The sequence below is a fragment of the Centroberyx gerrardi genome, chromosome 18, assembly GCF_048128805.1.
Source record: "Centroberyx gerrardi isolate f3 chromosome 18, fCenGer3.hap1.cur.20231027, whole genome shotgun sequence".
Lineage (NCBI taxonomy): Eukaryota > Metazoa > Chordata > Actinopteri > Beryciformes > Berycidae > Centroberyx > Centroberyx gerrardi.
Genome location: NC_136014.1, coordinates 28,619,325 through 28,638,780, shown reverse-complemented (window position 1 = coordinate 28,638,780; position 19,456 = coordinate 28,619,325). Strand labels below are relative to the sequence as shown.

Here is a 19,456-nt window from a genome sequence, read left to right as displayed (position 1 = left end):
TTCTGGAGCAGCATCTACAGGTTCTGGACCAGCATCTACAGGCTCTGGACCAGCATCTACAGGCTCTGGACCAGCATCTACAGGTTCTGGACCAGCATCTACAGGTTCTGGAGCAGCATCTACAGGTTCTGGACCAGCATCTACAGGCTCTGGAGCAGCATCTACAGGCTCTGGACCAGCATCTACAGGTTCTGGAGCAGCATCCAGAGGTTCTGGATCAACAGAAGATTCTGGATCAGTACCCAGAGGTTCTGGATCTGCAGTGGATCCGGTCCTGATGAGGCTCTCGAGGATCCGCCTTCTGGCCAGCAGGAGTCAGCAGAGGACCGGAGGTGATGCAGCAGATCTTCATTATGAGGCTGAATGATGTGAATGTTGTGTTTATTATTCTTAATGGTAAATGTTATGTTTAGGGAGTTTTGTGAGATTTGGAGGAAAGAAATCCTTAAAGCAGTAAGAGAATTCAGCAGCTACAGGATTTAGGTCCTGCTGTTATTCAGATGACATCCTGCAGCAGTTAGACAGATAATTTCCTGTCTAACCTCCAGGCAGACAGACAGCCCGCTCCTCATCTTCCTGCTCCTCCTCCTCCTCCTCCTCCTCCTCCTCCTCCTCCTCCTCCTCCTCCTCCTCCTCCTCCTCCTCATCTTCCTGCTCCTCCTCCTCCTCCTCTTCCTCCTCCTCCTCCTCATCTTCCTCCCCCTCCTCCTCCTCCTCCCCCTCAGCAGCAGCAGCTGAAGCAGCTCTGTCACTGTGATTCAGACTAAAGCAGCAGATAAAGTAAAACTCTGCTGTGTTGGCTTCCAGAGAGACAGACAGTTAAGGGAAGACAGACAGGCCGGTCTGTCGCTCCGCCCCGGTCTCTCCAGCAGCCGTGTGACCCCACCCCGCCGGGCAGCGCCGTCACACAGCCCGACGGCCGGAACATGAAAGGTAGGAAACAACATGATGAGCTGCGGGTGGACTCTGGTAGTCCGATACTGAGGTGAAGATCCGAAGGTCCGATGGAAAAATTACATCGGATTTCCAAACCGAGCTGTCGGTGGAGGTTTAATATGTGACGCAGTTTAACAATTTATGTCTTTTAAAACTCAATTTGATTTTATTTCTAACTTGAAAAAATATTTCTCTGTGCGCGTCCCCGCGCAATGACGCACGATGCGCAGTCCCGTCTGGGCAGATTCATCATCATGTCTGGTACAGTAAGACTTACTGGTTAACAGAAATGTCCGCAGATATACTAAATAGGCTAAATAATAATATCATTTAACTGCTAAAAGGTTCATAACGTGTTATTATTTTAACCATGAATGTTTTTTATGTTTTTTATTAAGTATCTTCAGTATCAGTGAGTTTCTGTAACTGCTGACTTCATTACTGTTTATTTATTTATTGGTTTATTTTTTCAGGGACAATGCACATCAATCAACAGTCAAACTGTAAATGAGCCAGAGTTAGCCAGAAAGCTAGTTTTCATCTGCTGTCCCGGCCAGGTGTTTAAAAGACAGCCTAAAATTTCAAATAAGATAGAATTAAAATGCATGTGTTACAGAGATAAAGAACTAAGTAAGTGACACAAGAGAGACAATAAATCAAGAAAGGACAGATTAGCAGACAATGGCATGAAGACAAAACAAATGCACATATAAGCATTGAAGTTTGAAGCGGAGGGGGAGCAGTGTTATGCAAGACTTTAAAGACAAGGCAAAGATTTGCATACTTAATTAGATTATCCCAACTCAAAAGTTTATACTTTCTTAAAATGAGGCAGTGGTGGTAGGTGTTTGACTTCCGGTCCAAACAAACTGAGAGTGTTGGCTTAAGTGTTGTTTTATTAGCTTGTGCCCAACTTGTCAAGCAGTATGTGAGGTGTGAGATTATCACTGCATTCATATATAACTTGGCTGCGTCAGTGGTCATTGAATTTCTGATGAATCTGAAGTTAGATAAGTTAAACTTAACCCTATGACATACTTTCTTCACATGAGATTTGAAAGATAACTGAGTCAATCAGGATGCCCAGATATTTAAACTCAGAGACAACTTGTAGTTTTTCTCCAGATAGCATCATGTCTGGTTCTAAAGTGGTACATGGCTTTTTTGAGAAAAACATGCTGACAGTTTTAGTTATATTGAGTTGAAGGCATGATTGCTTTAGCCAAGCTGTGATGTGGCCCAGTGCATTGGTGAGTTTTGCTGCAGCCTGTTGTTTTGTGCTGCCATGTGCATAGATCAGCGTGTCATCAGCATATAGCTGAATCTCCACACAGAGGGTAGATCGCTGACATAAAGCCTAAACAGGAGTGGTCCTAGTACAGATCCTTGTGGGACACCAGTATGGGAATTAAGAGCAGCTGATTGATGGTTGTGGACCTTCACACATTGAGTTCGGTCATTTAAATAGGACTCTGTCCACTTGAGGGCATCGTGGGAGAAGTTAAATGTGGACAGTTTGGCAATGAGTACCTTATGGTTTATCAAATGCCTTTCTCAGGTCAAGGAATACAGCCCCAACAGCACCTCCCTTGTCCATCAGTGATTTTATCTTTTCTAGAAAGAAGCAGTTAGCAGTGTCTGTAGAGTGATGAGCTCTAAAACCAAATTGCATGGGATGCAGTGAAAAGGGACTCTTGTTTAAGTGGGAGATGAGCTGTTCTGCTACCCACTTCTCTGCTACTTTGGACACTACAGGCAAGATGCTGATTGGCCTGTAGTTGCAAATAGCCTGAGGATCACCTGACTTAAAAATGGATGATACGACGGCTGTCTTCCAAACATTTGGGAATACCCCCTGTGAGACCGACAGGTTAATGATCTGTGTAATGGGGGGGCGCAAAGGTTCTTTAAGGCACTTAAGCACAGCTGAGTCCATCCCATAGATATCTTTAGCTGTGGAAGGTTTGAGTGAGTTTATAATCATTTGTACTTTACTTTCTGTGATATAATTAATGTTAAAAGAGGGCGAAGTGATATTCACTGGAATAAGATTCTCACGTGTTAGGGAAATATTGTGCAATCTCGGCGACAATAAAGTATTCATTGAAGGCTTTTGCCAATTCCACTGGATCTTGCAATAGGTTACCGTTAATTTTTAGTTCCAATTGCTTACTGCACCTAAGATGATCGGTCCCTATCAGCTTCTGAATCTGCTTCCAAATTAGTTTTGTGTTGCCTTTCGCCTCACTAATGCTACTGATGAAAACGTTTGCTTTAGCTTTTCTTATCTCTTTAGTAACCTTATTCTGCAGCATAATAAATTTGCGTTTGTCGTTCACCTGCTTAGATTTTAAGACCCTTTTCAACACAAGATCCCTCTCCATCAGTTTCAGTAAATCAGAGTTCAACCAGGGTAGTGACCTCTTTTGATTTTTTTTGCCTTTGACTCTTTTTGTGAATTTATGGGCTATATGCTGAATTTCATGTATGAATATACTGCTGTGTTCCTCCGCATTTAACCCCGGCAATAAGTCATTCCAAGTCATTCCAAATAAGTCATCAAGTCGATCTGTTGGCTTGATCTGTTGAAACTGTTGGGATTGCAACATAAAAATGTTCTGGATTTTAATATTGTAGTTATTTATTTATCTTGTGATCTGTGACATCACTGTCGGTTTTTCTGTTGGATCGGTGCCAGTAAAGCTGATTTTGAATCTGAATTTGAAATCAGGGGAAAATGAGTCAGAAGAGTCGAGAGGAGAGAGGAGGAAACTGAGGCTGAAGATCCCAGGAAAGATCTGGAGGAACCGGAGAACCCAGCAGGAGAACCCAGCAGGTAGGAGAACACAGCAGAACACTGCAGGTAGGAGAACACAGCAGGAGAACACAGCAGGTAGGAGAACACAGCAGAACACAGCAGGTAGAGGAGAACACAGCAGAACACAGCAGGTAGAGGAGAACACAGCAGAACACAGCAGGAGAACACAGCAGGTAGAGGAGAACACAGCAGGAGAACACAGCAGGTAGAGGAGAACACAGCAGGAGAACACAGCAGGAGAACACAGCAGGAGAACACAGCAGGTAGAGGAGAACACAGCAGGTAGGAGAACACAGCAGGAGAACACAGCAGGAGAACACAGCAGGAGAACACAGCAGGTAGAGGAGAACACAGCAGGATAACACAGCAGGTAGAGGAGAACACAGCAGGAGAACACAGCAGGTAGAGGAGAACACAGCAGGAGAACACAGCAGGTAGAGGAGAACACAGCAGGAGAACACAGCAGGTAGAGGAGAACACAGCAGGAGAACACAGCAGGTAGAGGAGAACACAGCAGGTAGGAGAACACAGCAGGAGAACACAGCAGGAGAACACAGCAGGAGAACACAGCAGGTAGAGGAGAACACAGCAGGTAGAGGAGAACCCAGCAGAACACAGCAGGTAGAGGAGAACCCAGCAGAACACAGCAGGTAGAGGAGAACACAGCAGGTAGAGGAGAACCCAGCAGAACACAGCAGGTAGAGGAGAACACAGCAGGAGAACACAGCAGGTAGAGGAGAACACAGCAGGAGAACACAGCAGGTAGAGGAGAACACAGCAGGAGAACACAGCAGGTAGAGGAGAACACAGCAGGTAGGAGAACACAGCAGGAGAACACAGCAGGAGAACACAGCAGGAGAACACAGCAGGTAGAGGAGAACACAGCAGGTAGAGGAGAACACAGCAGAACACTGCAGGTAGAGGAGAACACAGTAGGAGAACACAGCAGGTAGAGGAGAACACAGCAGAACACTGCAGGTAGGAGAACACAGTAGGAGAACACAGCAGGAGAACACAGCAGGAGAACACAGCAGGTAGGAGAACACAGCAGGTAGAAGAGAACACAGCAGAACACTGCAGGTAGGAGAACACAGCAGGAGAACACAGCAGGAGAACACAGCAGGTAGGAGAACACAGCAGAACACAGCAGGTAGAGGAGAACACAGCAGGAGAACACAGCAGGTAGAGGAGAACACAGCAGGAGAACACAGCAGGTAGAGGAGAACACAGCAGGAGAACACAGCAGGAGAACCCAGCAAGTAGAGGAGAACACAGCAGGAGAACACAGTAGGAGAACACAGCAGGTAGAGGAGAACCCAGCAGAACACAGCAGGTAGAGGAGAACACAGCAGGAGAACACAGCAGGTAGAGGAGAACACAGCAGGAGAACACAGCAGGAGAACCCAGCAGGTAGAGGAGAACACAGCAGGAGAACACAGCAGGTAGAGGAGAACACAGCAGGAGAACACAGCAGAACACAGCAGGTAGAGGAGAACCCAGCAGAACACAGCAGGTAGAGGAGAACACAGCAGGAGAACACAGCAGGTAGAGGAGAACACAGCAGGAGAACACAGCAGGTAGAGGAGAACACAGCAGGAGAACACAGCAGGAGAACACAGCAGGAGAACACAGCAGGTAGAGGAGAACACAGCAGGAGAACACAGCAGGTAGAGGAGAACACAGCAGGAGAACACAGCAGGTAGAGGATAACCCAGCAGGAGAACCCAGCAGGTAGAGGAGAACCCAGCAGGAGAACCCAGCAGGTAGAGGAGAACACAGCAGAACACAGCAGGTAGAGGAGAACCCAGCAGGAGAACCCAGCAGGAGAACCCAGCAGGTAGAGGAGAACACAGCAGAACACAGCAGGTAGAGGAGAACACAGCAGGAGAACCCAGCAGGAGAACACAGCAGGTAGAGGATAACCCAGCAGGAGAACACAGCAGGAGAACCCAGCAGGTAGAGGATAACCCAGCAGGAGAACACAGCAGGAGAACCCAGCAGGTAGAGGAGAACACAGCAGGAGAACACAGCAGGAGAACACAGCAGGTAGAGGAGAACACAGCAGGAGAACACAGCAGGAGAACACAGCAGGAGAACACAGCAGGAGAACACAGCAGGTAGAGGAGAACACAGCAGGAGAACACAGCAGGAGAACCCAGCAGGTAGAGGAGAACACAGCAGGAGAACACAGCAGGAGAACACAGCAGGAGAACCCAGCAGGAGAACCCGGCAGACAGACTCAGAGTGACATCATCACCACCATCATCACTGGTGGTCATCATCACCAAACACCATCAGTATGAACAAAAACCCCAACATTCACTTCTCCTGTTCTCTGTTCTTCACCTCAGTAACTTATAGAACTGAATACCTGCTGCTGCTGTTTTTCTCACCATGTTCATCCATTTCTACTTAACATGATGTTTAAATAACTTTATATCACTCTGTTCTTATTTATATTCTATATTTAACTCATTTCATTCTCTAGTGATCTCATCTGTAAAAAAAAAAAAAAATGCTTCTCAGTTAGTCTGAGCCTGAAGCATTTCACATTATAACCATGACGTTCTTGTTGTACTACAATAAAACACAGTTATTTGTGATGTGTGAAGGTTCAGTGTGACTCCTGTGTTCCAGAGGAGGACCAGGACCTGAAGGAGCAGCAGGACCTGAAGAAGGATCTGGACCTAGAGGAGCAGAGCAGCCAGCTGATCTGCAGGGAGGAGCAGCTGTTCGGTCAGGAGGAGCGCAGCGAGGAGGAGGAGGACCGACTGCAGAAGGACCTGGAGGCTCTGCTGCTGCAGGTCTGGATGGAGGTCCACAACACCTTCAGCACCTCCTCCCCCGGGGAGCAGGAGGCGCTGCGGAGCGCCGTGGCCTCCGTCTGGCAACAGGAGGCGCAGGACCGGCGGTGGGCCGGCTCCCCGGAGGGCCAGGTTCCCGTCTGGCGGCCTCAGAAGTGCCTCGGCACGCACGCCGCTCTGCTGCGGAACATGGTGGAGTCCAGGCTGAGGAGCGCCGCCTCGGATGGCACGAGCGCCACAGATGACACGAGCGCCACGGATGGCACGAGCGCCACGGATGACACGAGCGCCACGGATGGCACGAGCGCCACGGATGGCCTATCCTCCGGCCTGTCCTCCGGCCTGTCCTCCGGCCTGTCCTCCGGCCTGTCCTCCGGTCTGAAGCGGGAGGTGTGTCGCACCGGGAAGCGGCTGAAGGAGGATCTGCTGACGCTGGTCAGGAAGGTGAAGGACTGCTACCCTCCGGAGTTCGACATCCTCAATCTGTACGCCGGACTCTACCAGCAGGCCTTCGCCGTGCGCCTGGCGGAGCTGGCCGGCTCCGGGCCGGAGCTGGATGACTGCAGCTACCTGCTCTTCTGGGTCAACCACTACTATCCAAAGTGAGTGAGTGTTTACAGCTCTGCCACTTACTGTGTCTGAGCTCATCATCTAACAGCACAAGCTTGTCTTCAGTGTGTGAAGATGAACTAAGTGCTGGTTGTGTTTCCTGCTGCAGTGAAATCTTAAAACATGAAGAACTGGAGGGGAAAATCAAGACGGCCTGTCTCGGATCCCTGCTGCTGCGGGAGGATCGGGAGCGGCTGGAGGAGCAGTACCTGACCCATAAAGAGGTAAACACTGCAGTCTGGAGGAGTTTCATTCAGCTGCTTCATAACTCTGTGTTCCAGTTCTGCAAGTCTGTGAACTTCTGTTTACAATGACAATATCAAAGGAAAGTTCCCTTTTTGGAACAGTTTTAGTTCTGTACATCGTACACTTGTGGTTTGATGCATTTTGATGCTGCAGCTTGTTTAGATAATTTCCCAGCATGCAGCAGGATCAGCCAGGTTTCTTCCTGTTTCGCTCCCAGGGGAAAGTGAAGCTCTGGCTCTGGACGGCTCTGAAGAAGGAGGAGGAGAACTGGCAGAGCGGGAGGAAACCTGACGTCATCGACCAGTACTGCTTCAGTCCACTGGCTGTGGATGTAATACAGGTAATACAGGTTAATTACAGGTGTAATACAGGTTAATTATAGCTGTGATACAGCTAATTAAGTGTTATTGTGGGAATATATTCCAGGTTGACGGGGAAATACCATGCTGTCAGTCATGACACTGCTCATGTCATCCTCCTCTTCCTCCTCCTCTTCCTCTTCCTCTTCTCCCTCCTCTTCCTCAACAGTTCAGCTTGTGTTTCTGAGCTTTACGTTTAATGATTTCTGAGTTCAGATCGGGTCTTGGACTCTTCCTGGTGTTGTGTTCCAGGTAGTAGACGGCTCCCTGACTGAAGCCAGTTCTGTTCTGACAGACCAGAGGAAAACCCAGAGGATCACAGCTCACCTGGACAGCTTCTTCACCAGGTGCAATCAATGTTTAATCAATACCTTCTTCAGGATAAAGAAATCACAGCATCTCACTGACATATTATACTCTACAAAACAGGTGTTCCAAATTAATGACATCACAGGGCGATCAGCGTGAGCCTAGAGCTAGAACGTCTAGAGAGGCCATTCATAGTCAAGAAAGGCCGTTCACATCCATTTGTCCATAGTGTTCAAGGAAACAGCAGATTCAACATAAAGATTCACAGTAGAAAAAACAATCGAAAAGTTTTAAAATGCGTAAATATAAGTAACAGGTCTACAGCAGCAGAGGATTGAATAGTGCAGACAGACAAAGATCGCATTAAATGTTGCATCAAGAGCAAAAACATCAGAGTTCATTATTAATGCCGTTCAGTCCGTGTTTACATGTGAGGGAACATTTACAACCAACAGGAAACTAAACTATAACAATCTATTAGGAATAAGACGACATGAAGAGTATAAAATATAAGATAGGTCTATAACAGAAAACTACAGGAACGGTCTGAGGTCAAACTACAGTGAGGCAGAGAGGAGCCAGAGTCTTTAACCTGTGGGTCCAGACTCCAGGTCAACCCGTCCTAGAAGGTCAAGTTAGCCTTGATAAAATGTGCGGCTGCTGGACAGGTTGTGTTTCTACACCTTATAGTTCTGCGGTGTTCAGCTATTCATATCTTTAATTGTCTTTTTGTCTGTCCAACATAAGCCAATCCACAAGGACAGGTAATCAAATAAATGACAGATTTGGAGGAGCATGTGATGACTCCACCAGTAGGGATCTTCTGTCCAGAATGAGGATGTTTAGAGTAATTACACTTGTATGTGCTGTTGCACTGAGCACAAGATACATCTGTAGTCCCCGTCTGGTACTGGAGAAGTAAACGCTGTGAAGACTCAACCTGAGGAGCCAAATCAGTGCTGATAAGTTGGTCCTGAAGGTCAGGGCAACGGGAAAAAACGATTATGTTTGTTTATGACCTTTTTACATTGTTGCCCTGTGATGTCATTAATTTGGAACACCTGTTTTGTGGAGTATATCTGTCAGTGAGATGCTGTGATTTCTTTATCCTGAAGAAGGATATTATACTGAACCATTCATTAGACTCAGGTCTTGTCCACACTAAGTCCATAAATTTGAAAGCGCATCTTTATTTCTCTGTTTTGTCCTTCCATCCACACTAAGACGCCGTTTTCCAACACCGGAAACGGTGCTTTCTGAAAACGCTCTCCACAGTGGAGACATTTTAAAACGGCAGTTTCATGTTGCAGTGCGGACAGGGAAAACGGGGCTTTTCCAAAAATGCTGATGTGAGATTGTCATGTGATCTCAGGCGAGAGTCAAACAGTCTGTATTCTCTGTAGCTTTGGCGTCTTGTAGTCACAAAGAAGTCTGGTTTGCCCCTTGTCCGTCTTCTGTTGTGATTTGGACATCTTGTTGGCGCTTAAGGCTCTGCTACTGCAGCCATGACAACACTTCCGTAAACAGTGATAACCATGGTAACGACATAGAGGTCATGGGTCAGAGGCTTGCACATGGCCAAATGGTAGATTTCACCGTTTTCGTATCTTTTCTGCGTATCAGTGCGGACGGGAAACTTTTAGAGAACGGCCTGGAAATGCTGTGTGGACGGAAACACAAACGACACAAAAACACCGATTCCAAACTTACGGATCAGTGTGGACAAGGCTTTAAGAGAATGCCTTTATTGTCATTGCACAGCAGTACAACAAGATTTTCAGAGGGCAACTCTGTTTTTAAGGTGCTTAAAAAAATAGACTCAATACATACATACCTCCATCCGTACATATCTACATACATACATACATTCCTACAACCTACAAGTTAAATATCCAGACATACATGCCATGCATCCTGTGCTGGTGGCATTCAGCCTCCAAGTAGTAGTTTTAAATAGTGAAGAAGATAAAAGATAGAGGATATTGCACATATATGTTATGTTATTGCACATGTAATGTAACTTTTTTGCTGGTGTGGTGGGGGGTCTCGAGGAGGGGTCTGGGGTTAGGATGTCAGAGGCTTTTTTAGTGCAGAGTTCAGTTCAGTAATGGCTCTGGGGTAAAAGCTGTTTTTGAGTCTGGAGGTGCGGGTGTGCATGGACCTGTAGCATTTGCAAGAGGGCAGCAGGGTGAACAGATGGTGACAAGGGTGGGATGTGTCCTTTGCAATGTTAGTAGCCCTGCGGAGGCAGCGAGAGTGGTAGGTGTGATCCAGAGTCGGAAGTTGGGTTCCGATGAGCGGTGTTTATGACTCTCTGGAGAGCCGTTTTGTCTGCCACAGCACAGCTGGCGTACCACACACAGAGAGGCAGTAAGTGAGTACACTCTCTGTGGAGCGGCGGTAGAAGGACAGCAACAGGTGCTCAGACAGGTCGGCTTTCTTGAGTGTCCTGAGGAAGTAAAGCCGCTGCTGTGCCTTCTTGACCAGTGATGTGGTGTTGATTGTCCATGAGATGTCCTAAGAGATGTAGGTTCCAAGGAATTTGAAGCTGGAGACCATTTCCACTCTGTCGCCATTGATTGAAATTGGTGCAGGGTCCTCGCCATGTCTCCTAAAGTCAATTATGAGTTCTTTTTTTTTATGTTGAGTGCCAGGTTGTTTACACAACACCATTTAGCCAGGTTCCAGACTTCCTCTCTTTAGGCTGACTCGTCACCATCTGGGATCAACCCAACCACTGTTGCCGTCCGCAAACTTAATGATGGTGTTTGTTGTGTGGATCGGTACACAGTCGTGGGTGTAGAGGGAGTAGAGGAGGGGACCCACACAGCCTTGTGGGGCTCTCGGACTGACTGGCAAGGTGGGGGATGAATGGGGTCCCAGCCTGACTGTCTGGCGGCGGCCTGTTAAAAAGTCCTGAATCCACATGCAAGTGGGATGGCTGAGGCCCAGGTCAAGCAACTTGGTGACCATTCTGCTGGGGATGATTGTATTAAGAGCAGAACTATAGTCTATGAAAAGCATCCTCACATATGTCCTCTGGTGTTCAAGGTGGGTCAGTGCTGTATGGATGGCCGTGGCAACGGCGTCCTCTGTTGATCTGTTGGCTCTGTAGGCATATTGGTGTTGGGCCAGGGTGGATTTGATATGTCTTAAGACCAGTCTTTCAAAACACTTCATGACAACTGGCGTGAGGACGACTGGTCTGTAGTCATTGAAGCTGCTGATGGCTGTATGCTTGGGTACGGGAATAATGGCGGCTGACTTCAGGCACGTGGGGACCATGGACTGTGACAGAGACAGGTTGAAGATGTCTGTAAACACCTCTGCCAGTTGGTTAGCACAGTCTCTGAGCACAGGGAGGTATTCCGTCAGGGCCAGCTGCCTTACGTGCGTTGACACCTTGAAGAATGAACCTAACATCCCGTGTCTGTACAGTGAGCGCTTGGCTGTCGGCAGCTGGCGAAGATGACACTACAGTCTCCGTACCTGCCGCCTCAAAGCGGGCAAAGAAGCAGTTGAGCTCCTCTGCTAGTGAGGTGTTGTTGCTTGTGGGTGGGTCATTGCTGCTTTTGTAGTTGTTGATGAACTGATCCTCAGTTTGTGGGCCGCCTTGGCATCCTTGATGCCTGTTTTCAGGTTAGACCTGGCGGCAGTGTACAGGTCTTTGTTGCCAGACCTAAAGGCTGTATTGCGGTCCCTCAGCAGGAGGTGTACTTCTTTGGTCATCCATGGTTTACGGTTGGAGAAAACCCGGATGCGTTTGCTGACAGTGATGTTTTCAACACAGTTCTTAATGTAAAACAGCACTGTAGAAGTGTGTAAGTCCTGCTGTGCAAATAAATCCCAGTCCGTGCCTTCAAAGCAGTCTTGTAGTTGTAGCCCCCTCAGGCCAAGTCATTATAGTCTTAACAGTTGGTTTGGCTTGGTGAATGCGAGGACAATAGACCGGGGTCAGGAACAGGGAAAGATGATCAGACTGGCCCAGATGGGGAATGGGAAGTGCTTTGTTGCTGTTCCTGATACTGGTGTAAACATGATCCAGTGTGTTTTCTCCTCTGGTAGGACACTTTACAGGTTGATCAAATTGAGGAGAGTACAGACTTGAGGTTGGTTTGGTTAAAGTCTCCAGCTATGATAAAAACTCCATCAGGGTAAGCACTCTGTTGTTTGTTAATAGCTGCTAGCAGATAGTCAAGCGGTACTTTAGCATTAGCATCTGGTGGCATGTACACCGCTACAATAGCAACTCTGAGCTCCCGCGGTAAATAAAAAGGCCAGCACTTTAACATCAGGTACTCCAAGTCCGGTGAACGGTGCTTGTCAATGATGTTAGAGTTCGTACACCAGTTATTCTGTATATGCAAAGTCCTCCGCCGCTGCTCTTACCTTGTTTCTGTTCTTCCGGTGGGTTGAGCGGCCTGCTAGCTCAGTAGCTGTGTCGGGGATTATTGAATGGAGCCAAGTTTCTGTAATGATCATAACACAGCAGTCCTGGACCAATCTCTGCGCTGAGGTCCTCAACCGGAGCTCGTCCATTTTGTTGGGGAGAGACCTGACGCTGGAGATGAAGATGGTGGGCAAAGGAGGTTTGAACGGAGCTTTCTTCATCCTGGTGCGAGTCCCGGCACGGCAGCCTCGCCTCTGCTTCCTGTCTCCGGGCGGGATAGGGATGTGTTCTGACAAGTTCCGCTGGGATGTGGTGAGTGTGATGAAAGGCGTTCGTACCAAAATTGTTGCACATCGTGGCGATGTGTAGCAAGTCCCGGCGGCTGTGCGTCGTGTTTGCGAGTCCGGTGTTAGGGCTAACTAGGAGATATAAATAACAAAAACGCAGCGGCGATCTGGGAAGAGCACAGCCGCTGCGTCTAAGCGCGCCGCCATCTTGTGTAAATGCTCACGCAGCGGCGATCTGGGTGCAGCTTCTCTCTTCCTCTGATGTTCCAGGTTTCCAGTAAAACATTTTGTTGGGAACAATCCTTTACAGGAAAAACAAACTGTCTTGTTCAGCTGGCAGGTAGAGAGTCTGCTGAGTGTGTGTGTGTGTTTAATGTGTGTGTGTGTGTGTGTGTGTGTGTGTGTGTTTAATGTGTGTGTGTGTGTGTGTGTGTGTGTTTAATGTGTGTGTGTGTGTGTGTGTGTGTGTGTGTGTGTGTGTGCGTGTTTCAGCTATAAGTCCAGTCTGGAGGAGTTTCTGAAGGGAAACCATGACAACAGCCAGTCAGTGATGAAGGCGAACCTGGTCTGCATCGAACAGTTCAGGTAGGAAGATGCTGTCTGTCTGTCTGCCTGTCTGTCTGTCTGTCTGTCTGTCTCCAGCTGTCTGTCTGTCTGTCTGTCTGTCTGTCTGTCTGTCTCCAGCTGTCTGTCTGTCTGTCTGTCTGTCTGTCTGTCTCCAGCTGTCTGTCTGTCTGTCTCCAGCTGTCTGTCTGTCTGTCTGTCTGTCTGTCTGTCTGTCTCCAGCTGTCTGTCTGTCTGTCTGTCTGTCTGTCTGTCTGTCTCCAGCTGTCTGTCTGTCTGTCTGTCTGTCTGTCTGTCTGTCTGTCTGTCTGTCTGTCTCCAGCTGTCTGTCTGTCTGTCTGTCTGTCTGTCTGTCTGTCTCCAGCTGTCTGTCTGTCTGTCTCCAGCTGTCTGTCTGTCTGTCTGTCTGTCTGTCTCCAGCTGTCTGTCTGTCTGTCTGTCTCCAGCTGTCTGTCTGTCTGTCTGTCTGTCTGTCTGTCTGTCTGTCTCCAGCTGTCTGTCTGTCTGTCTCCAGCTGACTGTCTGTCTGTCTCCAGCTGTCTGACTGTCTGTCTGTCTGTCTGTCTCCAGCTGTCTGTCTGTCTGTCTCCAGCTGTCTGACTGTCTGTCTGTCTGTCTGTCTCCAGCTGACTGCCTGTCTGTCTGACTGTCTGTCTCTCCACAGAGACTTTGTGTCCAGCAGAGCAGGAAGTCTGTCTGAGCAGCAGATCAGCTGCTGCATGGAAACTCTGTCTGTCCTGAAGGATTATGGGTACGGATACTTCACCCGCCCCATACACAACCAGCTGAAGGTAATACTGCACCTGTCTGTCTACCTGTCTGTCTGTCTGTCTACCTGTCTGTCTGTCTGTCTGTCTGTCTGTCTGTCTGTCTGTCTGTCTACCTGTCTGTCTGTCTACCTGTCTGTCTGTCTACCTGTCTATCTGTCTGTCTGTCTACCTGTCTGTCTACCTGTCTGTCTGTCTACCTGTCTGTCTGTCTGTCTGTCTGTCTGTCTACCTGTCTGTCTGTCTGTCTGTCTGTCTGTCTACCTGTCTGTCTGTCTGTCTGTCTGTCTGTCTGTCTGTCTGTCTACCTGTCTGTCTGTCTGTCTGTCTGTCTGTCTGTCTGTCTACCCGTCTGTCTCTCTGGTCCTGCAGTAATAAATAGTGACTAATTTGCGTCACTGAACTGTCTGACAGAGGAAGATGAAGTTCATATTTGACAGACAGGTTTTACCCCCAAATCAAATCAAATCAAATCAAATCAAATCAAATCAAATCAACTCAAATCAAATCAAATCAAATCAAATCAAATCATCTCAAATCAAATCAAATCAAATCAAATCAACTCAAATCAAATCAAATCAAATCAAAAAGGTCTTTATAGTTCGGGACTGCTTCCTGAACGCAGGCCTGTAGACGTTCCTCTGCATCGTCTGCCCCCCTTCACACATCAAGACACGTTTGGCAAGTTGATCTTGATATTAACTTTTTTTTTTTTTTAAAGATTTATTTTAGGTGTTATTGACAGAGATAGTGTGAGAGAGAGACAGGAAGGTATGGGAGAGAGAGAGAGAGGGGAGGACAGGCAGCAAAGGACCGGGGCCGGAGTCGAACCCGGGTCGCTGCACACTCTACTCAGTGAGCCGCCGGGACGTCCCGTCTTGATGTTAAGTTTAGATGAGGAGTGGCTTGCAGCACGGGACAGAGTCCGCTCACCTTCAGTCTCCTCCAGTTCCAGGCGGGACACCGGCTCATCGGTTTGTCGCTCTTCTGCCGAGGAACTGATCTTGTTGAGTTGGAGACGAGCCTTCATCTTTCAAACACTGAGATACATTACATTACATTACATACATTACAGTTTCTAACTCTAAAAAACTCTAAAAAAAATAGATATACTGTAAAAGCCAAGTTCTACACTGTATGGCAGCCATGTATTGATTACCTTACAGGCCTTGTGTAGTCAAGCCCTGGTAAGTTGTCGTGGGAGCAATACCTGATCAGACCTGATATGCTGTGGGTTTGGCCAGCTTTTTATTTTTTTTTATTTTTATTTTTTTAGCAATTACACAGTCCATCAGGTGAGAAGGTGACCGAGCTGGGTCTTTAGCCTTTTCTTAAAGATCGAGAGGGACTCTGCGGATGGAACGGAGTTTGGAAACTCGTTCCACCGAGGAACCACAGAAGAAGAGTCTGGATAGAGAATCAGGATCTTGTGGTGGAAGACACAAACACTTCCTCTTCACACAGATAAAATAAACTAAATGAAGTTTTCACTCGGAGCTTATTCTCACCAAAAAGATCAAATAAAATACAGTAAAGTCTTTAAAGGATCGTCTTCATGCATTTTGTCTTTATTGGACATTTCCTCAAGAAAACTAGATAAGCAACATTTAGATTTTCTTAATGCCTTAATGTGGATTGTTCTGGTTTATACTGGGTTCTTCTTCTTCTTCTCCTCCTCCTCCTCCTCCTCCTCCTCCTCCTCCTCCTCCTCCAGGTGTGGTACAGTCAGATCTGGACGGTTCCCTGGTTGGACGGTTCGGTTCTGGATCAGCTGCTGGACTCTCTGGACCGACAACTGAGCCAGTTCACTGACCTGAAACCAGCCTGCAGGGAGGTGAGACAGCTGCCTGTCTGTCTGTCTGCCTGTCTGTCTGTCTGTCTGTCTGTCTGCCTGTCTGTCTGCCTGTCTGTCTCTTTTGCTGTCCCACACACTTCAGCTGCCTCTCTTTCTGTGTGGTTGTGTGTGTGGTTGTGTGTGTGTGTGGTTGTGTGTGTGTGTGTGTGGTTGTGTGTGTGTGTGTGTGTGTGTGTGTGCAGGCTCTGCTCTCTCGGCTCCATGAGGAGGTCTTGCTGCAGTATGTGAAGAGGATGATGAGGATGAAGGCGAGGATGAAGAGCAGGGAGCAGCAGGTGGGCGGAGCCTCCAGGATGAGCGACGACGGCCGCAAGATCAACGACTTCTTCACCGAGGGGGTGAGACACACACACACACACACATATACACACACACATACACACATACACATACACACACACATACACACACACACACACACACACACACACACACATACACACACACACACACACACACACACACACATATACACACACACATACACACATACACATACACACACACACACACACACACACACACATATACACACACACATACACATACACACACACATACACACATACACATACACACACACACACACACACACACACACATATACACACACACATACACATACACACACACATACACACATACACATACACACACATACACACACACACACACACACACACACACACACACACACTATGACCAATTAACATAGTTTCTTTAGTTTAGGAGTTTTCATTAGTTTATATATTTTATCGTTCATCAAATTTATTGACTTTAATTTTTCAGTTAGTGTTCAGTGAAACTTACAGATTCCATTTTCCTGCACAGGAAGAAAAAAACCAAAACTAAGAACATTTGATGTTTATTTTATTTTGTTTTAGTTTGTTTTACAGTAAAACACAAAGTGTCATTTTCATTTATTTTAGTTTATAACAGTGTTTAACAGATAGTTTTCATCTTAGTTTTAGTTTATGATAATAACCTTGTGCTGGGCACTGTACTGTACTACTGTACTACTGCAGTAGTACTGCAGTAGTACTACAGTAGTACTGTAGTACAGAACTGTCAGTGCTCACAGTCACAGTCATTGAACGATGAATGTATATCCTGTGTTCTACTGATACTGATACTGTAGTACTGTGTACTGCGCCATGTGTGTCAGTGTATACTGCGGTAGTACTGTAGTAATGTAGCAGTACAGTAGTACTGCAGTAGTACTGTAGTAATCCTGCAGTACTCCTCAGGTGTCCGGCCCGCTCGCTCCTCTGCTCTTCAGTCTCGCTGAGATTCTCCGTCTGCAGGATCCAGGAAGCGTCCAGCTGGAGACCGTCAGCCTGGCCAGGAGCTTCCCAGACCTCAGGTACACAGACAGGTAGAGAGGGAGACAGGCAGGCAGGGAGGGAGACAGGTAGGGAGGGAGGGAGACAGGTAGGGAGGGAGGGAGACAGGTAGGGAGGGAGGGAGACAGGTAGGGAGGGAGGGAGAGAGACAGACAGGGAGACAGACAGGGAGACAGACAGGGAGACAGGTAGAGAGACAGACAGGTACACAGACTCGTGACCATGTGACACAGAGCAGCTCCACCCTCCGCTCCCTCAGACCCTCTTGGTTCAGTGCAGATCAGACCAGGTTCAGCTGCTCCTGCAGAGACCAGACTCTCTGAGCTCGTTTGGTAATGTCTGCCGGGCCGATCCGCCGGCAGCCTGCGATGCGGAGCGGGACTCACCTGAAACTTTATTGATCCTGTGGGGAAACTGTGGCAGTAACAGGATACAGCAAAGAAAATAGAGTAGAATAAGAATAGAGACAGTGGAGATATTATAAATAAAGTTATTACTAAACATGCAGAATGTAGAAATGTGTGAATGAAAAATAAGAAAACATGAGTTTCAGCATCGTGAAAGTTCACGAGCGAAAGTACTTCCTGCTCGTCACACAGATGCAGGTCTGTGTGTTTTCCATACGCGAACACCGAACCCGCGGCCCGACGCCTCGGATCACCCGGTTGCCGTGGGTAACGGCAGGTGTGTGTGTGGGCGGGGCTCGTCACATCTCAGGTGTCTGGGTGGCGTGAAGAGAGTGGAAAAACCCAGCAGGAGTCGAGCCAAGGAGTCGAGTTCAGGGAGGATAATGTGACAGCATCAGGTTCTGTCTGTGAACCGCTTCACTTCATCTCTACTCTACTCTGCTGTACTCTACTCTGCTCTATTCTACTCTGCTGTATTCTACTCTGCTGTATTCTACTCTGCTCTATTCACTTCATCTCTATTCTACTCTGCTCTATTCACTCTGCTGTATTCTACTCTGCTGTATTCACTCTGCTGTATTCTACTCTGCTGTATTCTACTCTGCTGTATTCACTCTGCTCTATTCTACTCTGCTCTATTCACTCTGCTCTATTCTACTCTGCTCTATTCACTCTGCTCTATTCACTCTGCTCTATTCACTCTGCTCTATTCACTCTGCTCACTCTTGTTCAGTCAGTAGGTCAAACCTCTGAAGGTTTAACTGAAACTGCTGCATGACATTCATATTTATATTTTTATTCACCAGCAGTCTGAACCTGACTGAATGTCCTGTTTCATTCTCTTAAAGCATTCTGATCTAAAGGCTTCTGCTTCAATGCTTGAAATGAGTTTTTACTGTTGTATTCCAGTTCTCTCTGACTCCACTGATCCAACAGTAGAATCAACAGTAGAATCAGCTTCAGTTTCTAGATCAGCAACATTACAAACAGCCAGGAGGTCAGAGGTCAGAGGTCAGAGGTCACAGCAGACAGTGTGATCTCAGTGTAATCTATAAGAGATCTGATCACAGAAATCATTATTAAAATGAACTGGCTGGTATAAATGTTAATACTGATCATTATTAATATTAACTAATAGGTATAAAGGTGTATAATGATCAATATTAATATTAACTAGCTGGACTAAAGGTGAATAATAAAGGCTTTACCTGGTTAACAGCATGAATATTAATGATCTGTCCTCTCCTCCAGTGACGGCCATGTTTGTGCGTTGCTCTCTCTGAAAACCGGCCTATCAGCTGCTGAGGTTCGCTCCATCAGGCGGAGCGTGGACGAGAACCGCCTCCCGGCCTCCACCAATCACAGCCCAGCGTTCTTCTCCAAGGTCAAGGTCAAATGGATCAATAAGATCAATCAGATGGGACTGAAGCCCTGAACATCACACCCCGCTCAAACCGATCAATACACACATTGATCTGCTGTAAATCCAGAATGTGATCCATCACACTGCAGCAGGTCCGTCAGTCAGTCAGCGTTAAACACATGTAGTGTTACTGACTCTATAATCAATACCGATCAATATCTGCATTATCTTTTCCTGAGGCTGGTGTGATGTGATGAAGGGAGGAGCTTCTGACATGACAGGAGCTGCTGATGGTTTAAATATATTATTATTTTATTTCATGTATTTTAACCCGTTCTTTCCTGAATGTTTCTGCTTTTTATTCCTGCTGTAAAACTCAGAACTGATTTTAGATCAGTA

General features: G+C 47.1%; 1 protein-coding gene across 1 annotated transcript in view; it reads left to right on the top strand.

Annotated features, from left to right (window-relative positions):
* Positions 1–19,456, top strand: part of LOC139926672 (tumor necrosis factor alpha-induced protein 2-like) — a 26,068-nt gene extending 6,612 nt beyond the window's left edge. Inside the window, exons 3-16 of the mRNA XM_078289789.1 lie at positions 1–248; positions 870–933; positions 3,668–3,772; positions 6,392–6,805; positions 6,923–7,160; positions 7,277–7,391; positions 7,631–7,753; positions 8,025–8,119; positions 13,251–13,343; positions 13,987–14,113; positions 15,804–15,923; positions 16,127–16,282; positions 17,192–17,307; positions 18,946–19,456. The exon at positions 1–248 is cut by the window's left edge and continues 96 nt beyond it. Of these exons, the coding sequence (XP_078145915.1) occupies positions 1–248; positions 870–933; positions 3,668–3,772; positions 6,392–6,805; positions 6,923–7,160; positions 7,277–7,391; positions 7,631–7,753; positions 8,025–8,119; positions 13,251–13,343; positions 13,987–14,113; positions 15,804–15,923; positions 16,127–16,282; positions 17,192–17,307; positions 18,946–19,129 (2,198 nt within the window). The 3' untranslated portion in view covers positions 19,130–19,456. The remainder of the gene's footprint in view (positions 249–869; positions 934–3,667; positions 3,773–6,391; positions 6,806–6,922; positions 7,161–7,276; positions 7,392–7,630; positions 7,754–8,024; positions 8,120–13,250; positions 13,344–13,986; positions 14,114–15,803; positions 15,924–16,126; positions 16,283–17,191; positions 17,308–18,945) is intronic.